This window comes from Salvia hispanica, chromosome 3, assembly GCF_023119035.1.
Source record: "Salvia hispanica cultivar TCC Black 2014 chromosome 3, UniMelb_Shisp_WGS_1.0, whole genome shotgun sequence".
Classification (NCBI taxonomy): Eukaryota; Viridiplantae; Streptophyta; class Magnoliopsida; order Lamiales; family Lamiaceae; genus Salvia; species Salvia hispanica.
The window spans coordinates 7495921-7513867 of NC_062967.1; the positions used below are offsets into that span (position 1 = coordinate 7495921).

General features: G+C 34.2%; 3 protein-coding genes and 1 non-coding gene across 4 annotated transcripts; 1 reads left to right on the forward strand and 3 right to left on the reverse strand.

The window, feature by feature from the left end:
- The first annotated feature begins 1 nt into the window (after window position 1).
- On the forward strand, window positions 2-2866 carry LOC125213421 (D-aminoacyl-tRNA deacylase). Its single transcript, XM_048113962.1, has 8 exons — window positions 2-1025; window positions 1120-1211; window positions 1300-1366; window positions 1723-1753; window positions 1839-1979; window positions 2399-2424; window positions 2498-2547; window positions 2641-2866. The coding sequence occupies exons 1-8, from the start codon at window positions 837-839 to the stop codon at window positions 2657-2659; spliced, it is 615 nt and encodes a 204-aa protein (XP_047969919.1). The 5' UTR covers window positions 2-836; the 3' UTR covers window positions 2660-2866.
- A 3945-nt stretch (window positions 2867-6811) lies between these two features.
- LOC125209167 (magnesium-chelatase subunit ChlI, chloroplastic-like) lies at window positions 6812-12211 on the reverse strand. The gene is made up of 4 exons (XM_048108775.1): window positions 12091-12211; window positions 8709-8897; window positions 8272-8526; window positions 6812-6819 (listed from the first exon to the last, which is right to left on the reverse strand). Exons 1-4 carry the CDS (start codon window positions 12209-12211, stop codon window positions 6812-6814), a joined length of 573 nt encoding a protein of 190 aa, XP_047964732.1.
- TRNAE-CUC lies at window positions 11091-11163 on the reverse strand. The gene has a single exon. It is a non-coding gene; the product is annotated as a tRNA-Glu (tRNA).
- Window positions 12212-13737: 1526 nt separating the features above from the next.
- On the reverse strand, window positions 13738-17460 carry LOC125212437 (GDSL esterase/lipase At5g45960-like). The gene is made up of 5 exons (XM_048112608.1): window positions 17156-17460; window positions 16730-16860; window positions 16408-16644; window positions 14106-14370; window positions 13738-14032 (listed from the first exon to the last, which is right to left on the reverse strand). The coding sequence occupies exons 1-5, from the start codon at window positions 17436-17438 to the stop codon at window positions 13839-13841; spliced, it is 1110 nt and encodes a 369-aa protein (XP_047968565.1). The 5' UTR covers window positions 17439-17460; the 3' UTR covers window positions 13738-13838.
- Window positions 17461-17947: the final 487 nt, after the last annotated feature.

The window sequence follows — 17947 nt, forward strand, 5'->3', positions numbered from 1 at the left end:
ACTCTTCGGGTTTTTTTTTGAAATAATTTGGTTAAATACAAGTAACACCGCCGGAAAATAATTACGATTGCAATCCTATGACCAAGGGTTGCAATTGTAAAATTGAATTGATTCGACATTGTTTTATCACAAGACCTATACTAAATTTTAGTACTATTATTTAGGAAAATATAAAAACTTTAAATTAAATATCTACAAAATTAACAAAAAAGCAATTTTGTTTATTAACTAGTTTTTGATTAATTAGAATCCAAGTCATGTGATCATTTCTCTGAAAGATTATATTTCTTGATTGAAAATGCATTGTGTTTGGTTCATGATTAAGTATACAAACCTAATTTTAGAGAGATAATTATATAATAGTAAGTGGTAGATATCATCTTTTACTAAAATAATCTTATGATTTAATTCAAATAGATCATCATATATTCTCTTTGAATCATTAAAAATGATCAATTATTAAAAATAAAAATATTTTTATTTTTATTAATTAATCAGTTTTACTTTATTCTCTACCTTTGCACGCAAAATAAAAGGTACATAAAATTTCATGTCATATAACAAAATCTTTGTTAGGACGGTTGGAATAATAACAGAATCTTTGAATAACATAGAAGATGAGTAATTTAGTAACCGATAATGGACAAAAGAAGAGAAAAGAAATAAAAGAGTTTTTGAGAAGCAATGTTAATTAATGAATATGATCGAAATTTTAGGGATTGGCACCACTAAAATAGATCGATATAATAGGCTAAATGGGCTTAAATAGATGGGCCGTTTAAATTTTCATTTGAAGTAATGAAATTAGAAGACTAGGAAGAAGAAATTTAGGAAGTATGTTCCCAAATTATGGCGGGTTTATGCAAATCCAACATCCAACCGCATTTTGTCTACAAACCAAACACCACCTTACTGCCCTACGCCGCTCTGCTATCCTACGCCCTAAGCGCACCAGCGGAAGAAGAAACCAAACAATCAAATCAATGAGGGCCGTGGTTCAGCGCGTAGCTTCTGCTAGCGTTGAGGTCTACCTACAATTACATTCTCCCTCACTTTCACCCACTCAAAACGGTGTCGTATGTACTTGGATTACGATTGCTCACCTCAGTTCGATTGCAGGTGGAAGGCCGCTTGATATCGTCGATTGGGCCGGGCCTGCTTGTCCTCGTCGGGCTTCATGAGGCTGATGTTGAATCTGACGCTGAATACATGTACGTATGAATTGGAAAGATGAATTTTTTATTTTATCTTCAGTGTTACTTTTGGAGCTCTCGTTTTGATGTGTTTTGTGTGGTGCAGATGTCGCAAAGTGCTGAATATGAGATTGTTTCCAAACGAAAAAACTGGGAAAGCTTGGGACCAAAATGTAATTTCATTGACCTTATATTTGCTGTTGAATTCTACACATTTTCACTCCCTTCGCTTTGAGTTTTACTTTGAAAGTTTAACATTCACTCTGCTGAACAAAATCTAATTTTGCATCACTGTTAGCAGAACAGAGAGAGTAGCAAGTTTGTATGACTTGAAAAATAATGTCTAAGTTGATGTTTGTGGAAGAGTTTTCCAAAATACAATAGGTGGGAAGGTGTGGCAGTTTTGCCATTCTGTTTTACATTAGACAATATTGTACAAAGAAAAAGAAGGTAATAGCTGTTGAAGAACATGAGATTATTATGCATTTGCTTGAAGGGTGATGGCTAATGGCTTGATGCTCATTGACAGGTTATGCAAAAAAATTACAAAGTTCTATTAGGTAACACTCCTTTTATGCCGATTCCAGTTTGGTTTGATAACTATCGTGTTGGATGCTGATGGCGCTATGGTTTGATTTAGTGCAGTTAGTCAGTTTACGTTATATGGGGTATTAAAAGGCAACAAACCTGATTTTCATGTGGCGATGCCTCCCGCTGCAGCTAAATCATTCTATGCTTCTCTAGTTGAAAGATTTCAGAAAGCTTACCGTGCAGATGCAGTTAAAGGTGAACTTTGTATCTATCACTACTTATTAACTTGGTTCTTATAGTGATGGATAGCATGCAAAAGAATTGTCAAATAAGGCCTTGTAATGCTTTCCTTATTTACTGTGTACGACTCTTTATGCTTAGCTAAACTTCACACACTCCATCGATAAACAAATACATAGTTCTGCTATAGTTTTAAGGAGCGGCTATAATGAATGCTATTACCATAACAAAAGCCTTGTCAATAATTTTTAAGTACAGTATTTTCTGAACTTGGACAAAAATCGCAAAATGATTATCTTTCTCTGCCCAATTAGGTTGCGTGTTGATCGCTTGCTATTGTCAGCCATGAGATGTTGTCCATACTGTTGTTTGTTGCTTCCACAGAAATAATTCAACAAGGTTTATACTAACCACTGATTGTTCATTCAATGCAGATGGTGTATTTGGAGCAATGATGGAAGTAAGATCCGTAGCTTTGTGTCATCACTTATAACTCTGCTCAAAACACTAATATTCTTGTTTTCTGTCTGAAGGTTAAGTTGGTGAATGATGGTCCGGTGACGATGCAGCTCGATTCATCTAAGTAAGTCATGTTTGGTGGAATACCCAACTGTGATAATCTGAATATGCTTGAAATTTATGCTATCTCAGTCCAACGCATCGTTAATATTTTCAGGAATACAAATGGTGATTAGACAGAGAGATACCTGAGATCATATATTACAAGATCTACTTATTCTTGCACTCATCTATGAAGTCGGCCACCTAAACTTAAAATATCCCTCAATGTTACTGTTATCGATATGGTCAGAGCAAACTAACAAATTGCTATTGTTTTATTGAATACTGAATTTGGAGTGTTGAAATTCCTTCAAGCATGGTACAATTAGTTAATTTTCATATCTGAGACCATGCTCTAAGTGCACCTCGCATGTATTGGACCTTCTGGTATGAAGTTTTATTCAAATAACAGATGATTTGAGAATTTAGAGGTAAAAGCTTGAATTGGCTGGCAATGGTCAACTGATTTAATTCAATCATCTTAATAGAACAGGCGCAAATTGAAAATGTCGAGGATAAAGATAAGATGATGATTCACTAGAGAAGCAATAAGACATTATTCTGATAAAAATACATATTTGAGCTCAAATTAAGACGAAGTCACGAACCACCTGCTTTTATATTATATGGAAATTTCTATTCGACTTGTAGAACAATGTTGATTTAAGTTTGATAATTGAAAACGGTATTCACCCTTTGTCCAACAAAATAAATTATTGTAAGAGTTTGCCTGAAAATGGAAGTTTTGTTTATTTTTGCATGCAACATTCAAAAAAACATATACTCCGTATGACTTTTTTTTGTACTCTTTTAAATGCCGGATTATTTTACAATTATACTCCATGAAAGACAAATGGGTTATTTTTCATCACTATTACCATTTTTATGAAAGATCATAATTTTTTTAATATTTTTTAAAAAGAGTAAAGGCCCAAATTAGACATGAATATATGGTCATTTTACGTTTTTGGTCCTAAACATTATCTTTTGGATTTTGTGGTCTTGAACATATGAAAATTTGATCATTTTAGTCATCCGTCAACATTTTCGTTAAAAACTAACGGTCAACGAGTTTAATCCCGATTTTGACCAAATTTAACTTTTAATTATGATTTTGTTCTCCTTAATTAAAGAGAAAAAAGAAATTCCCAAACACAAATCAAAGAGCAAAAAAACCATTTTTCTCTTTTCGCTTATTCTTCAATTTACCCAAAAACAACTCCTTTCCCCTTAAAAAAAAAAATCAAATCCTGAGCTCAACAATTTCTCCACATGGGATTTCAAATCGAATTTGCAATTAGGGCTCCATTAAAACCCATCTCCACAAAGCCCCGAAACGAGGTTGTGCAGGACGGCAGCCGTCATCCATACAACCAAAACGAGACGTTGGCTCTGTACGACGCTTGGATCAGCGTCTTGTACGATCTTGTCGTCGGGAATCAACAAACCAACAAGTGTTTTTGGAAAAAAGTCACCAAAGTTTACAACCCACGAAGGCCGAAGAACACCTTTGCCCGCAACGTGAAGATGCTCCGCAGTCATTGGGACCGATGCGACAAAGATGTCAAAAAATTTTGCGTGATATACAAGGTAGAAGAGGCGAATTATCAAAGCGGAGCCAGTGGAGCCGACATTCTGAGAGCGGCGTTGCGAGTCTTCAAAGACGACGTTGGTAAAGATTTCAAGTTTGTCGATGTTTAGTCGCAAGTCCACCACCTTGAAAGGTGGGCTGGCGGTGTCGAGTCGGGCTCGAAACGCATGAAGCACACGGCGCGTGGCCACTACTCGTCTAGTGATGGCGGTGAAGGCAACACCTCACGTTAGAGCACGCCAACTGATGATGCAGGGGGGTCTTCTTCCGGTTCACGGAGTCGGCCGCAAGGGACCAAGGCGGCGAAGGCGGCGAGAGCGAGGGGGAGAGAGAGGGGGATGGGGAGGGGCCGCGGCGAATCAAGCCAGGCGGGCGAGGGCTCGGGCCCCGGCACGGGCACGGGCGAGGGCTCGGGCCCCGGCGCGGGCACGGGCTACAACAGCCTAATGTCCATGTACATGGTCGCCACGGTGGCTGACACTTCAAAAATGAATCCTCGCCAATTTGAAGCCCATATGGACGGAATTGAGCATCTGAAAGCTCAACTTGGTATTCGGGATCGATCTAACTTGGGTGCACCGCCGACTTCGGGGGATGATTCGCCGGCGGAGTAGTTTTTATAGTTTAATTTAGAGTATTTTAATTATGTATTTTTTTTTAATTTTTTAGGATTTTAAATTATGTATTTTTTTTATTTTTTAGGCTTTTAAATTGTAATTTTTATTTTATTTAATGAAGTGTGTTTTTATTAATTGAATTTGTTGGAATTAAAAATAAAAAATGAAATTGAATGAATAGTTAAGGGATGAGATGGTTTAGAGATGGAGGGATGCGGGTGTTGTCTCTTAGTTAAGAGATGAACTGAAAAGTACAGTGGGGCCCATGAATAGTGAATAAATGAGACGATTAAAAGACGGATAAGAGACATGAATGCGGATGGACTAAATTAAGTAGTTGGCAGTGGGTCCCTCTCTGCTTGTGATCACTTTTGGAAGCAGTCACCACTTTTCTTAATCAATTTTTTGTTTATTTACATATTCTATTTTACTATGTCATTAGAATTTCCAATCATGATGACCGACTCTTTCTTTTTTTTTTTGGGTATGCATAACATATTAATAGAAAAAAAATACAAGAAATGATGCAGCTGAGTTGCTTGGTAAATAGTTCGATTCTAGTTAGCGCTGATTGGCGTTTTTCATTGCTTGAGGGCATCCGCAACGCTGCGCGATGCTAGCTCGATCTCGTCTCGACGAGATGAGCTGTCTTGATGCGTGACGCGTCCCGGCGCCATGTGGCGCACGCGGGCGGCTGGCGTGACGCCCACTCGCCGACCCGCGAGTGGGCGTCGGAATTATGACGTCATAATTCATATTTTTTTTAAAAAAAAATCAATTTTTCCAAAAAAAAAAATTTAAAAATTAAAAAAAAACGGTAATATGTCCGTTCAACGGTCATATTTTATTTTTAATTTTTTTAATTTTTTTTAATTCTATATATACTCTTCTCCATTCTCCATTTTACGCACAAACACAAACACACATCTATTCTCTCATCTCTCTTTCTTTCCTCTCCAATCACTTCTATAATCATTCCTTTATTTTTTTCTTCTCCCAAATTTAATCTATTATGGGTCCATTTGAGCAAATGCGTCGAACAATGGAAGAATCGAATGAATTGTGCTTTTTATTAATTGAATTTGTTGGAATTAAAAATAAAAAATGAAATTGAATGAATAGTTAAGAGATGGAGGGATGCAGGTGTTGTCTCTTAGTTAAGAGATGAGCTGAAAAGTACAGTGGGACCCATGAATAGTTAAGAGATGAGACGGTTAAGAAACGGATAAGAGACAGGGATGCGGATGGTTTGAGCCTGTTTTTATTTACTTTATTTTGTTTACTAATTTATTTAGTACTTATTAGTTTATACTTACTAGTTAGTCAATAATGTAAATTACTTTACTAATTTTTGTTTTCTAATACATTTCTGTTAATATATTATTCAGTAATCATCTGTACAATTTGATTTAAAAATAATGATTGATTTCCTCAGTTATATACTATTTATATTTTTCACTTTTTTACATACACACGTAGTCGCGCAATTCCACACATTCAAATATCTACTCTCACATTTCGAAAATCACCCGCCACCGCCATTTCTCTCTGCTTTCGTCTTTTTCACTCTCGATCTCACTCTCGATGGAAAATGCGGAGCCAAATCAACCTCTCATGCAAGGTTTTGTTTCTGATTTCTCCTATTTGATTGTGTTGATTCTATTGTCTCTGTTTTTTTTTCAAATTTTTCATCGCTTCATTTGTTTTCATTCGATAAATCAGATCAGTCTGCTGATGCTGATGCTGATTTCGCTGATGATGTTCTCAAATTTGATGATCTCGGTAATCTCGTTGTCGCTAACTTCCAGCAGCCAAATCAAGGTTTTGTTTCTGATTTCAGCTAATTGTTAGGGTTTATTCTGTCTGTTTCTGTTTTTTCATAATTTTTATCTCCTTTTCATTCACTAGATCTTATGATGTCGGACACAGAAATCATTTGTTATGATTTCAGTGTTTAGAAGGTTGATTTTGCTTTTACATATCTATGATCTACATTGAAGTAGGTTTCATGAGTTTTGGTTTTGTTGATTATGATGTCGACACATAATATTTCAATGTTTAGAATGCTGATTTTGCTTTTACATATCTATAATCGACATAGAATTAGGTTTCATGAGTTCTGGTTTCGTTGATTATGATGTCGACACATAATATTTCAATGTTTAAAATGTTGATTTTGCTTTTATGTATCTATGATCGACATAGAAGGAGGTTTCATGAGTTCTGGATTCAACGGAGGTTTCATGAGTTCTGGAGGTTTTGTGAGTTCTGGATTCGATGGAGGTTTTGTGAGTTTTGGATACTACTACCAATCTGTTGCTAGCTTCTCTACCTTACCCTTCAATACTGGATATTCACACCCCCTTGGATCAACCTTCTCTAATGCTCCACCATCTCATGTCTATGGTCAACCATACCTTGTTGAAATAGGGTTAATGGAGATTTATTAGTTGTTGATTTGAGAAATCAAGGAGACCCTTATTAATTTAATCTCAGTTTTGGAAAATGACAGGTAATATTGCGTAGATTTGGGAAAATGAACGTAACCCTATATTTTCTTCCCCTTTTAACCGCATTCACATGTTTTTTTTGTTACCATATTCACTTTTCTCTCCTTTCAAAAAAATGAAATTGTATGTAGTTTACATTTGTGTCTACTCTTTTGTATATCTCACATAAGTTATTCCTTCAATTCCTTCAATTCATATTATTGATTTTTTTTGCACTCATAGAATTTCGAAGCTTTAAATTCTTTCCGAATTCTTCTTTTGCTATTTTTGAATCTTTACTCTTTTGAAAATTCGTATACTATTAATTTTTTTTCAAGAAATGAGACTCAATATAGGCTGCTGATTTTAATATTGAGTACTCCAATTTAATTGTATTATTATTATTATTATTATTATTTCTTCAATTCTTATTCTTTAAATAGAATCTATTTCTTCAATTCTTGATTCTTCAAATGGATAAAGTGGTAAGTGATATAACACTTTTCATTGGAATAGTTATACGGAGTAACATAGATACCCTCTTATATTATGTCTTTGGATACACTTTTCAACGGGGATCTAAGTGGAGTCCTGGATCAAAAGGGTTCTTCTTATACAAATTTTCAAATTTTCTCAACTTATACAAAATGTTTCAACTTACCCATATTTATAGGCATACACTTCCTATTCTAGAATCATCTACTTAATACTTTTATATTCTAAATATCTAGATTTTTATCTATAAAAATCTACATATTTCTTAAATAGTGAATTCTATATAATGTCGAGATATTTATCAAATCTAGATAATTCTACTAAAAAATCAAGTTTAATTACTTTTTATTCCAACAGAATTGATTATGTACATAAGTTTTCTAACTCCTTTTTGTTTTTCATATGTTGTCCAAAGCAAGTTACTGTTTTATAGGCTCTTGATTAAAGTTCTTCATTGCTTTATTTTTTGTCCAACAAATATGTTCGAGGAAGCGAACGAATATATGAATTCTATAGGGGTGTTCGGTTTGCAATATCAAATAATACCAAAATACAATCTAGGATTGAGTTTTCTTTAGGATTCTTGTCAAATCGTGCTCTCTCCTCGACTATCTTGACCCTGAGCTCAACATCCCTCACTGTCCCAACTTGGGCATGCATCCCAAAACGGTCAAGAAGCTGTGGCCTCAGTTCTCCCTCTTCCGGATTTCCAGATCCAATGAGTATGAACCTGGCTGGGTGCAAAATTGAGATTCCCTCTCTCTCGATAGTGTTCCAACCCGAGGTAGCAGAATCTAGCAGAACATCCACTAAGGTGGTGTTCGGTTGACATGACTAATATCATGAGACTATACATCTAGGATTAAGTTGTTGTATTATTTTAGTTGAAGGCGAGAGACTATGACCAATTATCATAAGATTATCCATCTAGGATTAAGTTGTAGGGTTCAATCTTATGAACCAAACATGATACATATTTAATACCGAACACCCCCTAAATGATCATCCAAAAGATTAACCTCATCCACATACAGAATCCCTCTGTTGGCTTTTGCCAGGAGGCCGAGCTCGAATGCCTTCACACCTTCGGTGAGAGCTTTCTCAATGTCGATTGTGCCACAAACTCTATCTTCCGTTGCACCCAAAGGCAGATCAACCATATTGATTGTGCCATGATATCCTAACCAATCCTTGATAGATGTTTAGGTAATTTCTAATACCCATTTAGTATGGTAGATAGTACTCCCTTCGTCCCAGATAATTTGGGTCACTTTGACCTGGCACGGGTTTTAAGAAATCTAATGGAAAGTGAGTTGAAAAAGTTGGTGGGATGTAGGTCCTACTTTTAAAGTATTAGTTTTATATAAAATGTGAGTATGAATGAGTTAGTGGAAATGAGGTCCACTACCAAAAATGATAAAAGTGAATGGGGCAAATTATGTGGAACGACCCGAAATGGAATACTGGGTCGAATTATCTGGGACGAAGAGAGTAATATTATACCAAGATATAGTATGAGATAAGTTGCATTTTGATTTGTATAAGATTAAATCAGTACTACTTTTTAGCTTTTATTTTATTAAGGGATATTAGTCCCTAAAATCATTAACTTTGCTTAAATTTTGGTATTTTCCATGAACTTTAAAATTGGTCTAAAAAATCACAAACTTTACATTTTGTTTGTTATTTCCCATGGCAGCCTAAATAAGAAATCTTCGGCAAAAATCATATTATACGTGGCAATCGTGAAATGTTTATAATATTTTAGATTACTTTTTAAGTTCGTGGCAAGTAGGATAAAAGACTATATCGAAAATCAAGTTGATTTAGTAGTACTAAGTAGGATAAAAATGCACGGAAGTTGGTTGGATATGATGATTGAGCCGCCATGGAAAATAACAAACAAAATGTAAAGTTTGTGATTTTATAGGCCAATTTTAAAGTTCATGAGAAATACCAAAATTTGAGCAAAGTTCATGATTTTAGAGACCAATATCTCTTTTATTAATTGGTTGGTAATTAAGATTATGTCTAATATTATTGTACTTCTTCCGTCCCTGAAAATTTGTCACCTATTTTTTTTCGTACGTCTAATATTAATTGGTTGGTAATGGACCCTACACTCTACTAACTCATTCCCAATCAAAAAAAAAAAAAAAAACTCATTCCCAATCACATTTTATTTAAAACTAATATATAAAAGTAGGACCCACGTGTCACTAACTTTATCAACTCATTTTCTATTACATTTCTTAAAACCCGTGACGAGTCAAATGGTAACAAATTTTAGGGGACGGCGGGAGTATCAATTAATATATACAAAATGATTAAATTGATTGATAAAATTAAATTATTAGAAATGCAAGCTGTGTAATTATTGCCCACCACATTTTAATTAATCAATAATTAATTCGTCTATAAGATGTTAATTAGCTAAATAATTATAATGTCTAATATTACTTTATTGTCAATTAATATCTATAAAATGATTAATTGATTGATAAAATCAATTTATTAGAAATGCAAGCTGTGTACTACTCTTTAAGCTTAGCTAACTTCACACGCTCCATCGATAAGCAAATACATAGTTCTGCTTTAGTTTTAAGGAGTGGCTATAATGTGTTGCTTCCACAGAAATAATTCAACAAGGTTTATACTAACCACTGATTGTTCATTCGATGCAGATGGTGTATTTGGAGCAATGATGGAAGTAAGATCCATAGCTTTGTGTCATCACTTATAATTATAACCATGGCCTAGGCCCTAGTGTGTGGGTGTGCTCAAAACACTAATATTCTTGTTTTCTGTCTAAAGGTTAAGTTGGTGAATGATGGTCCGGGGACGATGCAGCTCGAATCATCTAAGTAAGTCTTGTTTGGTGGAATACACAATTGTATTCTTAATATGCTTGAAATTTGTGGTGAGTCTAATGCATCGTTAATATTTTCAGGAGTACAAATGGTGATTGGACAGAGAGATACCTGAGATCATATATCACAAGATCTACTCATTCTTGCACTCATCTCTAAAGTCGGCCACCTAAACTTAAAAACCTCAAATAGACTTCTTCATTTTTCTTGTAACAAGCCTTTTATGGGATTTGGACTATATATTTTTACAGATATTTCAGTTAATTACTTAATTCAAAATTAAATAATTAATGCTGGTGCGGTGCAAAACACAAACATTTAAAGTTAATCATAACAAAACATTTACCAATGAATATTCTTTTTTTTTTTTTGCTAAAAGAATAAAACCAATAAAAACATATTCCAACGTATTAGTATAAAATTCCATAGTTTTATCCTATTCCATCATCTACTTTCAGATTATGAAGAATCAAACAATAAAAAGGAGTAAACTAAAAAAACATTTCCGTTGCCGGGACTTGAACCCGGGTCTCTCGGGTGAGAGCCGAGTATCCTAACCAACTAGACTACAACGGATTACTGATTAAAATCTTACCTTTAAAATCTATATAAAAATTAATAATTTCATTCAATGTTGAATTCTAAGATACTAGCTGTAGTACTCAGCAATACTATCCTTCAGCACTGTAGCATATATTTCCAGCCTATACTTGTTGTAGTAATTTCATTTACTGGATGTGAACATTCCAGCCTATACTTTCAGAAAATTAGGTTTCGTCTATTTTTTTTTTCTATTTCTTACAAATAGATGAAAAAAGAGGTTGGTTTTTTAGTGCACTTGCATTTTTTGCAATATAGAGTTTAAATGGATTACGTTTTACTAATATGGAAGTTGTTAATAATCTATCAAATTAATTGCCTCTTTTAACATCGCAGTTTGTTAGATTTAATGGCTGATAAAGACCATAACCAAGATTCCACTGAAATTGAAGAATGGTTATGGCCATACGGGCAGAACTTTGATTAACAAAAAATAATTTAAATTGAATGATTATATTAGTGATTACATCCCATCATATTTAAACTTTATAGTTGAGAGAAATTAATGATGGTTATGGCCATACAGGCAGAAATTTTATTAACAAAATTTAATTTAAATTGAGTGATTATATTGTTATTACATCCCATCATATTTAAATTTTATTGTTGAGAGGAATTAATTATCTTCACCCTATCATGTTTAAGTTTAGGGTTTACTATTTTTTGTGCTATCGCACATATATCGCATTTGTAGCGCACGAAGAAATAATCTAATTCTCTATAAAGTAAAATTTTAATTTTCTTTTGATTAACATGTGGTATATCTCTGTATTGCTAAATTTACGATATTCCTACTAGGATTAAAACATGTTGCGGTTCAAGTATCAGACACTGTCCAAATTGCCTCCAATGTCCACAGTTTTTATGTTGAAGCAGTATTTTGTGTTGGACTAGAACGACAACCGCCCTTCTCTCTTCCTTCCTTGTTGGTAACCATCTCCACTGCGTCGGCCACGACCTCTAAAGCTATCACTTCTGACATAGATCCGGCCGCCATTGTAATTCCCACAAGCCTTGAAGCCATCATTACGACATCCTCCACATGAAGGATTAAATCGACCACCTAGGGTGGTTGTTCTCTTTATTTCCACAACAGTTTGGCGATCACCATAGCTATCGGAGAAGCCTTAATTGCACTCTGCATGGAGCTAAACTCTAGAAATTCAATGAAGCCTAAACACAAATCTTGTTACTCTTGACTTGTATTAATAGCTCCAAATTTCTGAAATGATGTCAAGCAGCCAATCACTAGGACAACCACTCTATCCTTGTAAGAATCCTGTGCGTCATTGATGCTTTTCATAGTTGACACAGTGGTCATATGGCCATCATAATGTTGTTTTTCATAGTTGTCATACTCAAGTAAAATTTTATCTAATCAAAGACAGAGATTCAACACATTTTGTTTTAGCCATAACTATTTTCGTGCATTGCACATATATCACACGAAGACAAAATCTGATTCTCAACCAAAAAAAACTTCATATTTTGGAATAATTGTTATATGTAATGGCATTAATTCATCTCTTTAAATCAGTTTTAACTATAACTAATTTCGTGCATTGCACATGCAGCACCATACGAAGACACCATCTGATTCTCAACAAAAAAAATTCATATGTTGGAATAACTTTTTTTTATGTAATGGCATTAATTAATCTATTTAAATCAGTTTTAACTTTTAACCGTAACTATTATTGTGCATTGCAAATATTTCACACGAAGACAAAAAATCTGATTCTCAACAAAAAAAAAAAAAAAAACATATTTAATCTGGAATAATCCTTTTATGTATAATGGCACTAATTCATCTATTCAGTTTTATCCTATTCCAGCATCTATTATCAGAATATTAAGAATCATAAAATAAAAAATAAAAATGCAGTTATTTTCTGGGGTTTTAATCCAAGTCTCTCACAACGAGTATCCTGACCAACAAGACTACAACAGAATTGTGCTATGATTCCTACTGTGTCAATGTAATTCTGAGATTTTTATTTACCATTCAGAAGTCAGAACTGTAGAATTATTGATATTTGGGGAATTAAAAAAAATCAAAATGTGTTTGCCATGTCAAATCTTGATAGTAGATGTTTTGGTACTATTAGAATCCGTTTGGTTTAATAGTGGTAGATAATTATATTACTAATATAAGATAAGTTTTTCGGTTTGTATAAGATTAAATTTAGTATACTATTGGGATTTTTTGGTTGTTTGGTAGGTAATTAAGATTATATCTAATATATTTTATTAATTAATATATTAAAAAATGACTAATTGATTGATAAAATTAAATTATTAGAAATGCAAGCTGTTTAATTATTGGCCACCACATATTAATTAATCAATCAATTAACTCGTCTATCAGATATTAATTAGTTAATTAATTAATCATCATTGTTTGTCTCCACAACAATACGTTCCTTCTTTCTTCTCTCGCAATGAAGTGGACAAAATGAGTAGAACAGAACACACCCAAACCCAGCTCTCACTCCCTCTATTCGGTTATCTCTGAAATCTGAATCGAGACAAAGCTTGACTTTGCATGAGTTAGATAACAAACGAGAAGAGAATAGTATTTCCACATAGTATATAGAGAATCACATTCAATGAGAATCTTTACACACATATGTAAATTTGAAACAAAGTAGCTAAATGTGCATGAATCGATCGACAAGCGGACGAAGGCCCAGAAAAATAGAATAGTAAGCAGCTTGAGTTGGGTGTACGGAGTCCCAGAAGAGATACTTTGCATCGTCCAAACAAACTGGAGATAATGAATTACATAACACCGCAAGTTCTATTGTTCCGGTCCCGCAGCAACCCCGGTTCACATTCTCAAAACCTGCAATTTTTCAAATTCCTTATCATGTAAAATTAATCAGAGCACCATATGGCTATTGGGAAGAGATTGTTACCGAATTGTTGCGGGTTGCTGACCATGCGATCTATGGGATTAAATATATCGAGATAAACGATAGTGGCGGCGGGAGTCTGCTTTTGTAAAGCCGCCAATTTGCTTCGGAGTAGGGTGTTATAACGGCTGGCGACGGCGGAGAGGCGCTGGATGCAGCCGCGGTGAGTAAGAGCGTTGTCTGAAAAAAGAGTGATGACAGCTGGCACGCATCCTATTGGTGGCAATCCCACAAAGGCAATCTTCCGTGCCCCCAGCTCTAATAGCCCCTGCATCCACCAAATTATTACTACTAACATTTAGTCCCTCCGTCCACCATTACGAGTCTCATTTATAAGCGGCACAAATTTTAAGAAATATTAACAAAAGTTGGTGGAAAAAAGTTAGTGGAATAAAGGTCACTTGTATATTAGTTTTAAATGAAATGTGAGTGGAATGAGTTAGTGGAAGGTGAGACCCTATTACCATTTATGGTAAAAAAAAAGTGAACCGGGACTCTTATTCGCGGACGGATTAAAATGGAGAAACGGGACTCCTATTCGCTAACGAAGGGAGTAGTTCAGATCAATTTTAATTTATGTGGCTCAATATTCAATAATCGTAGCATCATATTTCTTCAATAGCATTAATATTTCGAGTTATTGTCACAAAAACGTCCACCAGCAACTGCATGTATTAATAATTTTTTTGCTAGCTGATTACTTTATTATGGAGAGTAATTATCTATTCCGTCATAATACTATGTTTTTAGCACTTCATATTGCATATATTATTATATTATTATTGAATAGTAGTCTTGGAGTATTAATTATTTTATAAATACTTGATACTAGTATATTTACTATGCTATAACGTTAGAATGTTTAAGAATGTATATAGTCGCCCGCCCTATTGATTTAAGAAAGACAACTCATATTGAGAAAAAAATCCTTGTTCATAACTCGTAATTAAACCCCTAAAAATGGGTAAAATAATAGTCAAAGAAAAATGTGTTTCTAGAGTCAATATAGTTTCTATCTATTTTTTTATAATTATTTGAAATCTATCTCGTTCTTTGCTAAAATATTAATTTTGTACCTATTCAACGTTTTGAAACATAATCAAATACTATCGCTAGAATTTTCGGCTAAAATATTAATTACCTAACGTTTTGAATCATAATCACGTACTATTGCTAGATTAATTTTCAGTGTCAAATCAAAGTGTTGACTTGAAATAAGTGGAGTATGTTCTATTGCAACAAATTTTATGCGTTGATCATATTTGAGACGTTTCGACAGAAAATTTACACATTAATCTCTCACATGTCAACTCCATAACATGACGCCAAATGATTAATCTTGTGGTGGATTTTGGATTATTGGAGTATGATTTTAGAGAACACGTATAAAATTGATATTTGAAAAAATTGGAATAAATTTAAAAATCTAGTACTACCAAAAATCTTGAATGATATTCCCGCCGTCCCAAGGTATTAGACCAACTTTCCTTTTTGGGATGTCCCAACATATTAGACTCATTTCCTTTTTTAGCAAAAAGCATCTATCTTATTTTATTATTCACCTACTTTTTTCTCTCTTCTCTCCCCTACTTTTTCCCTCTCTTATACTTTACTCTCTCCACTTTAACTATTTAAATATCAATTCCTTAAATCATGTGCCCAAAAGAAGTGAGTCTAATATTCCGGGATGGAGGGAGTAGTAATTTTTTATTTGAGTGGCTATGAGCGATCTCTTTCCGTTATCCAGAATGTATGGACTGTCGTACCTCCACAAAAGTTAGTTAAAATGTATGGTGCCGTATATATGATGCCACATAAATGTATTTAAAAAATCATATGATGAATTCATGAAGCGGTTGTAACCTCTTAATCTTATTGAATTTGTTTCTATTTCTACATTCCACATAGTTGGGGAGTATTTCTTTTCTGTTCATTATTTTCCTTATGTCTGATTTGGAACATAACAACATTATGGTCTTTAAATTTAGTACTACTCCTACAATTTATTAAATTAGGTACTACTCCCTACTTTATAGTTTTTCATAACTAACAATTGCCTTAAAAAAACTAACCATATTAAGTACTAGCACACTCTACTTAATGTGGCCCACCTCATAAATATGAATGTTATTACTACTGATGGTTGAACAGTCCAACAGATAGTACACACTCATTACTCGAGTAAGGCTGTCATCGACAGCACTATGGAACTGAAATCTTGTAATTAATATAGTTTTATAACAAATTGAAATTAGTCACAATTTGTTCATGCAATTGTGAAGGAGAGAGTATAGTATAATAGTACCTGAATGAGTTGTTGGCCTTGCTGCAATATGAAATCCTGATATGCAGAAATATTGTAGGTTTTGCTTCGAATTTTGGTGGGCCCATAATAATTAATCATAAAATCGTTAGTACCCGCGCTTATTAGAAAAAAAGCACTACTTATCAGCCTTCTCGTTTTCTCCTTTCCAATCTCCAATTCCATTCTTGATTTGTACTCTTTGAAATATTTCAGTTGCTTTTGTATAGGAATCACCCCCTGCATTTCCACAAATCCACCATACTCAAAATACATGTCACATTTTTGTGTTGTGTGTGAGAGAGATAGAGGGTGAAAGAGAGACATTGATTTGGGCGGTAAGGGGGTCGAAGCCAGTGCCGGCAGAAGCAAAACAAACTCCGGTCTTGAGGTCATCAACGGTAAGCGTGGGGTCTAAGTATGGCGGTATCATGTCTTTGATCCCGGCATAAGAAGCTGCACTTTCACAAACATAACATGATAGGGACTTCATCATGTACTTGTACAAACTAGTTGATGGATAACTCAAAAGTTTCTTGATTTAGTAATACTTTTTTGTTATCCATATACTACAAATTAAGTAATCTTGTTAGAAAGTTTTACATCACAAGTTAAATAGAAAAAAGAAACTGATGGTACATCTCAATTCTGGGCATACAGGTCGCAGAATCTTACCAACTGAGTTGAGCTTTGTAGTCGTGCATGTTATTTTTGCTAACATAATTATGAATGAAAATAGGATAATACTTACACAAATAGTCAGTGACGAGCTTGCCGTTAGTAAACCTTCCGGTGGAAATGTGGTCAGGAAGATCCTTGCCATAGGGTGGGAAGTTGCTCCGACTAATAGTGGGAATATAGTTGTTGTTGCCAGAATCAGCTGTAGAGTCACCGAAGATAAAAAATGCAGAGATTGAAGAGTTAATCGCAGCCAAGCTCCGCGCCTCTGCAGTTTGCAGTGTGAAAACGAGTAGGACCACAAAATGAACAAGGAACAGCATGGAAACTGTTTGGAACAAACCGGAGGGAGACATGCTTGGAAAAGGAAACTGAACTGCTTTTTCCGAATTCAGGAAATCACTGCTTCCACCTATGGCATATATATAGCCCTGCCTAAATAAATTCTGCTAATAATAATACACTGTTATTTTTGCTTTAATCAATCATTCGACGTACTCTTACGTATTCTTGATAAATAAATAAGGTAGATGGGGGCACAATTGATTTTTTGGAATGACTATAGCAGCATAGCTTAAGATAGGATTTACGATCAGTAATCAAGATAGTGTTAGATAGGACTTTTATAGGTATTATTAATAAAATAGTACTACTAGTTATCGAGACTATATTATAGATAGGGCTTGAAATGATAAAAATGTCCTTACTTCAAATCTATGGTAGTAGTATAAAAAATTGCGTACACAAGTTCGGTCGGTATTCAATATAATAGCCAAATAATTTATGAATTGATAGTAAATTGATTATATATTAATTGATGATTAATTAGGATATGCGAAATCTATTAGTTGTTAATTTCGACTAA

Excerpts from the sequence above, each read along its gene's own strand:
- LOC125213421 (XM_048113962.1), top strand. The coding sequence starts at position 837 with ATGTTCCCAAATTATGGCGGGTTTATGCAAATCCAACATCCAACCGCA. Across the intron at positions 1,026-1,119 it reads TAGCTTCTGCTAGCGTTGAG|GTGGAAGGCCGCTTGATATC; the intron begins GTCTACCTACAA and ends GTTCGATTGCAG. Across the intron at positions 1,980-2,398 it reads CCGTGCAGATGCAGTTAAAG|ATGGTGTATTTGGAGCAATG; the intron begins GTGAACTTTGTA and ends CATTCAATGCAG.
- LOC125209167 (XM_048108775.1), bottom strand. The coding sequence starts at position 12,211 with ATGGCTTCAAGGCTTGTGGGAATTACAATGGCGGCCGGATCTATGTCA. Across the intron at positions 8,898-12,090 it reads GGAAGGAAGAGAGAAGGGCG|GATATCATGGCACAATCAAT; the intron begins GTTGTCGTTCTA and ends AGGATTGGTTAG. Across the intron at positions 8,527-8,708 it reads TTTGGATGATCATTTAGGGG|TGGATGTTCTGCTAGATTCT; the intron begins GTGTTCGGTATT and ends ACACCACCTTAG.
- LOC125212437 (XM_048112608.1), bottom strand. The coding sequence starts at position 17,438 with ATGTCTCCCTCCGGTTTGTTCCAAACAGTTTCCATGCTGTTCCTTGTT. Across the intron at positions 14,371-16,407 it reads AAGGCCAACAACTCATTCAG|GGGCTATTAGAGCTGGGGGC; the intron begins GTACTATTATAC and ends TGGTGGATGCAG. Across the intron at positions 14,033-14,105 it reads CAGCAACCCGCAACAATTCG|GTTTTGAGAATGTGAACCGG; the intron begins GTAACAATCTCT and ends GAAAAATTGCAG.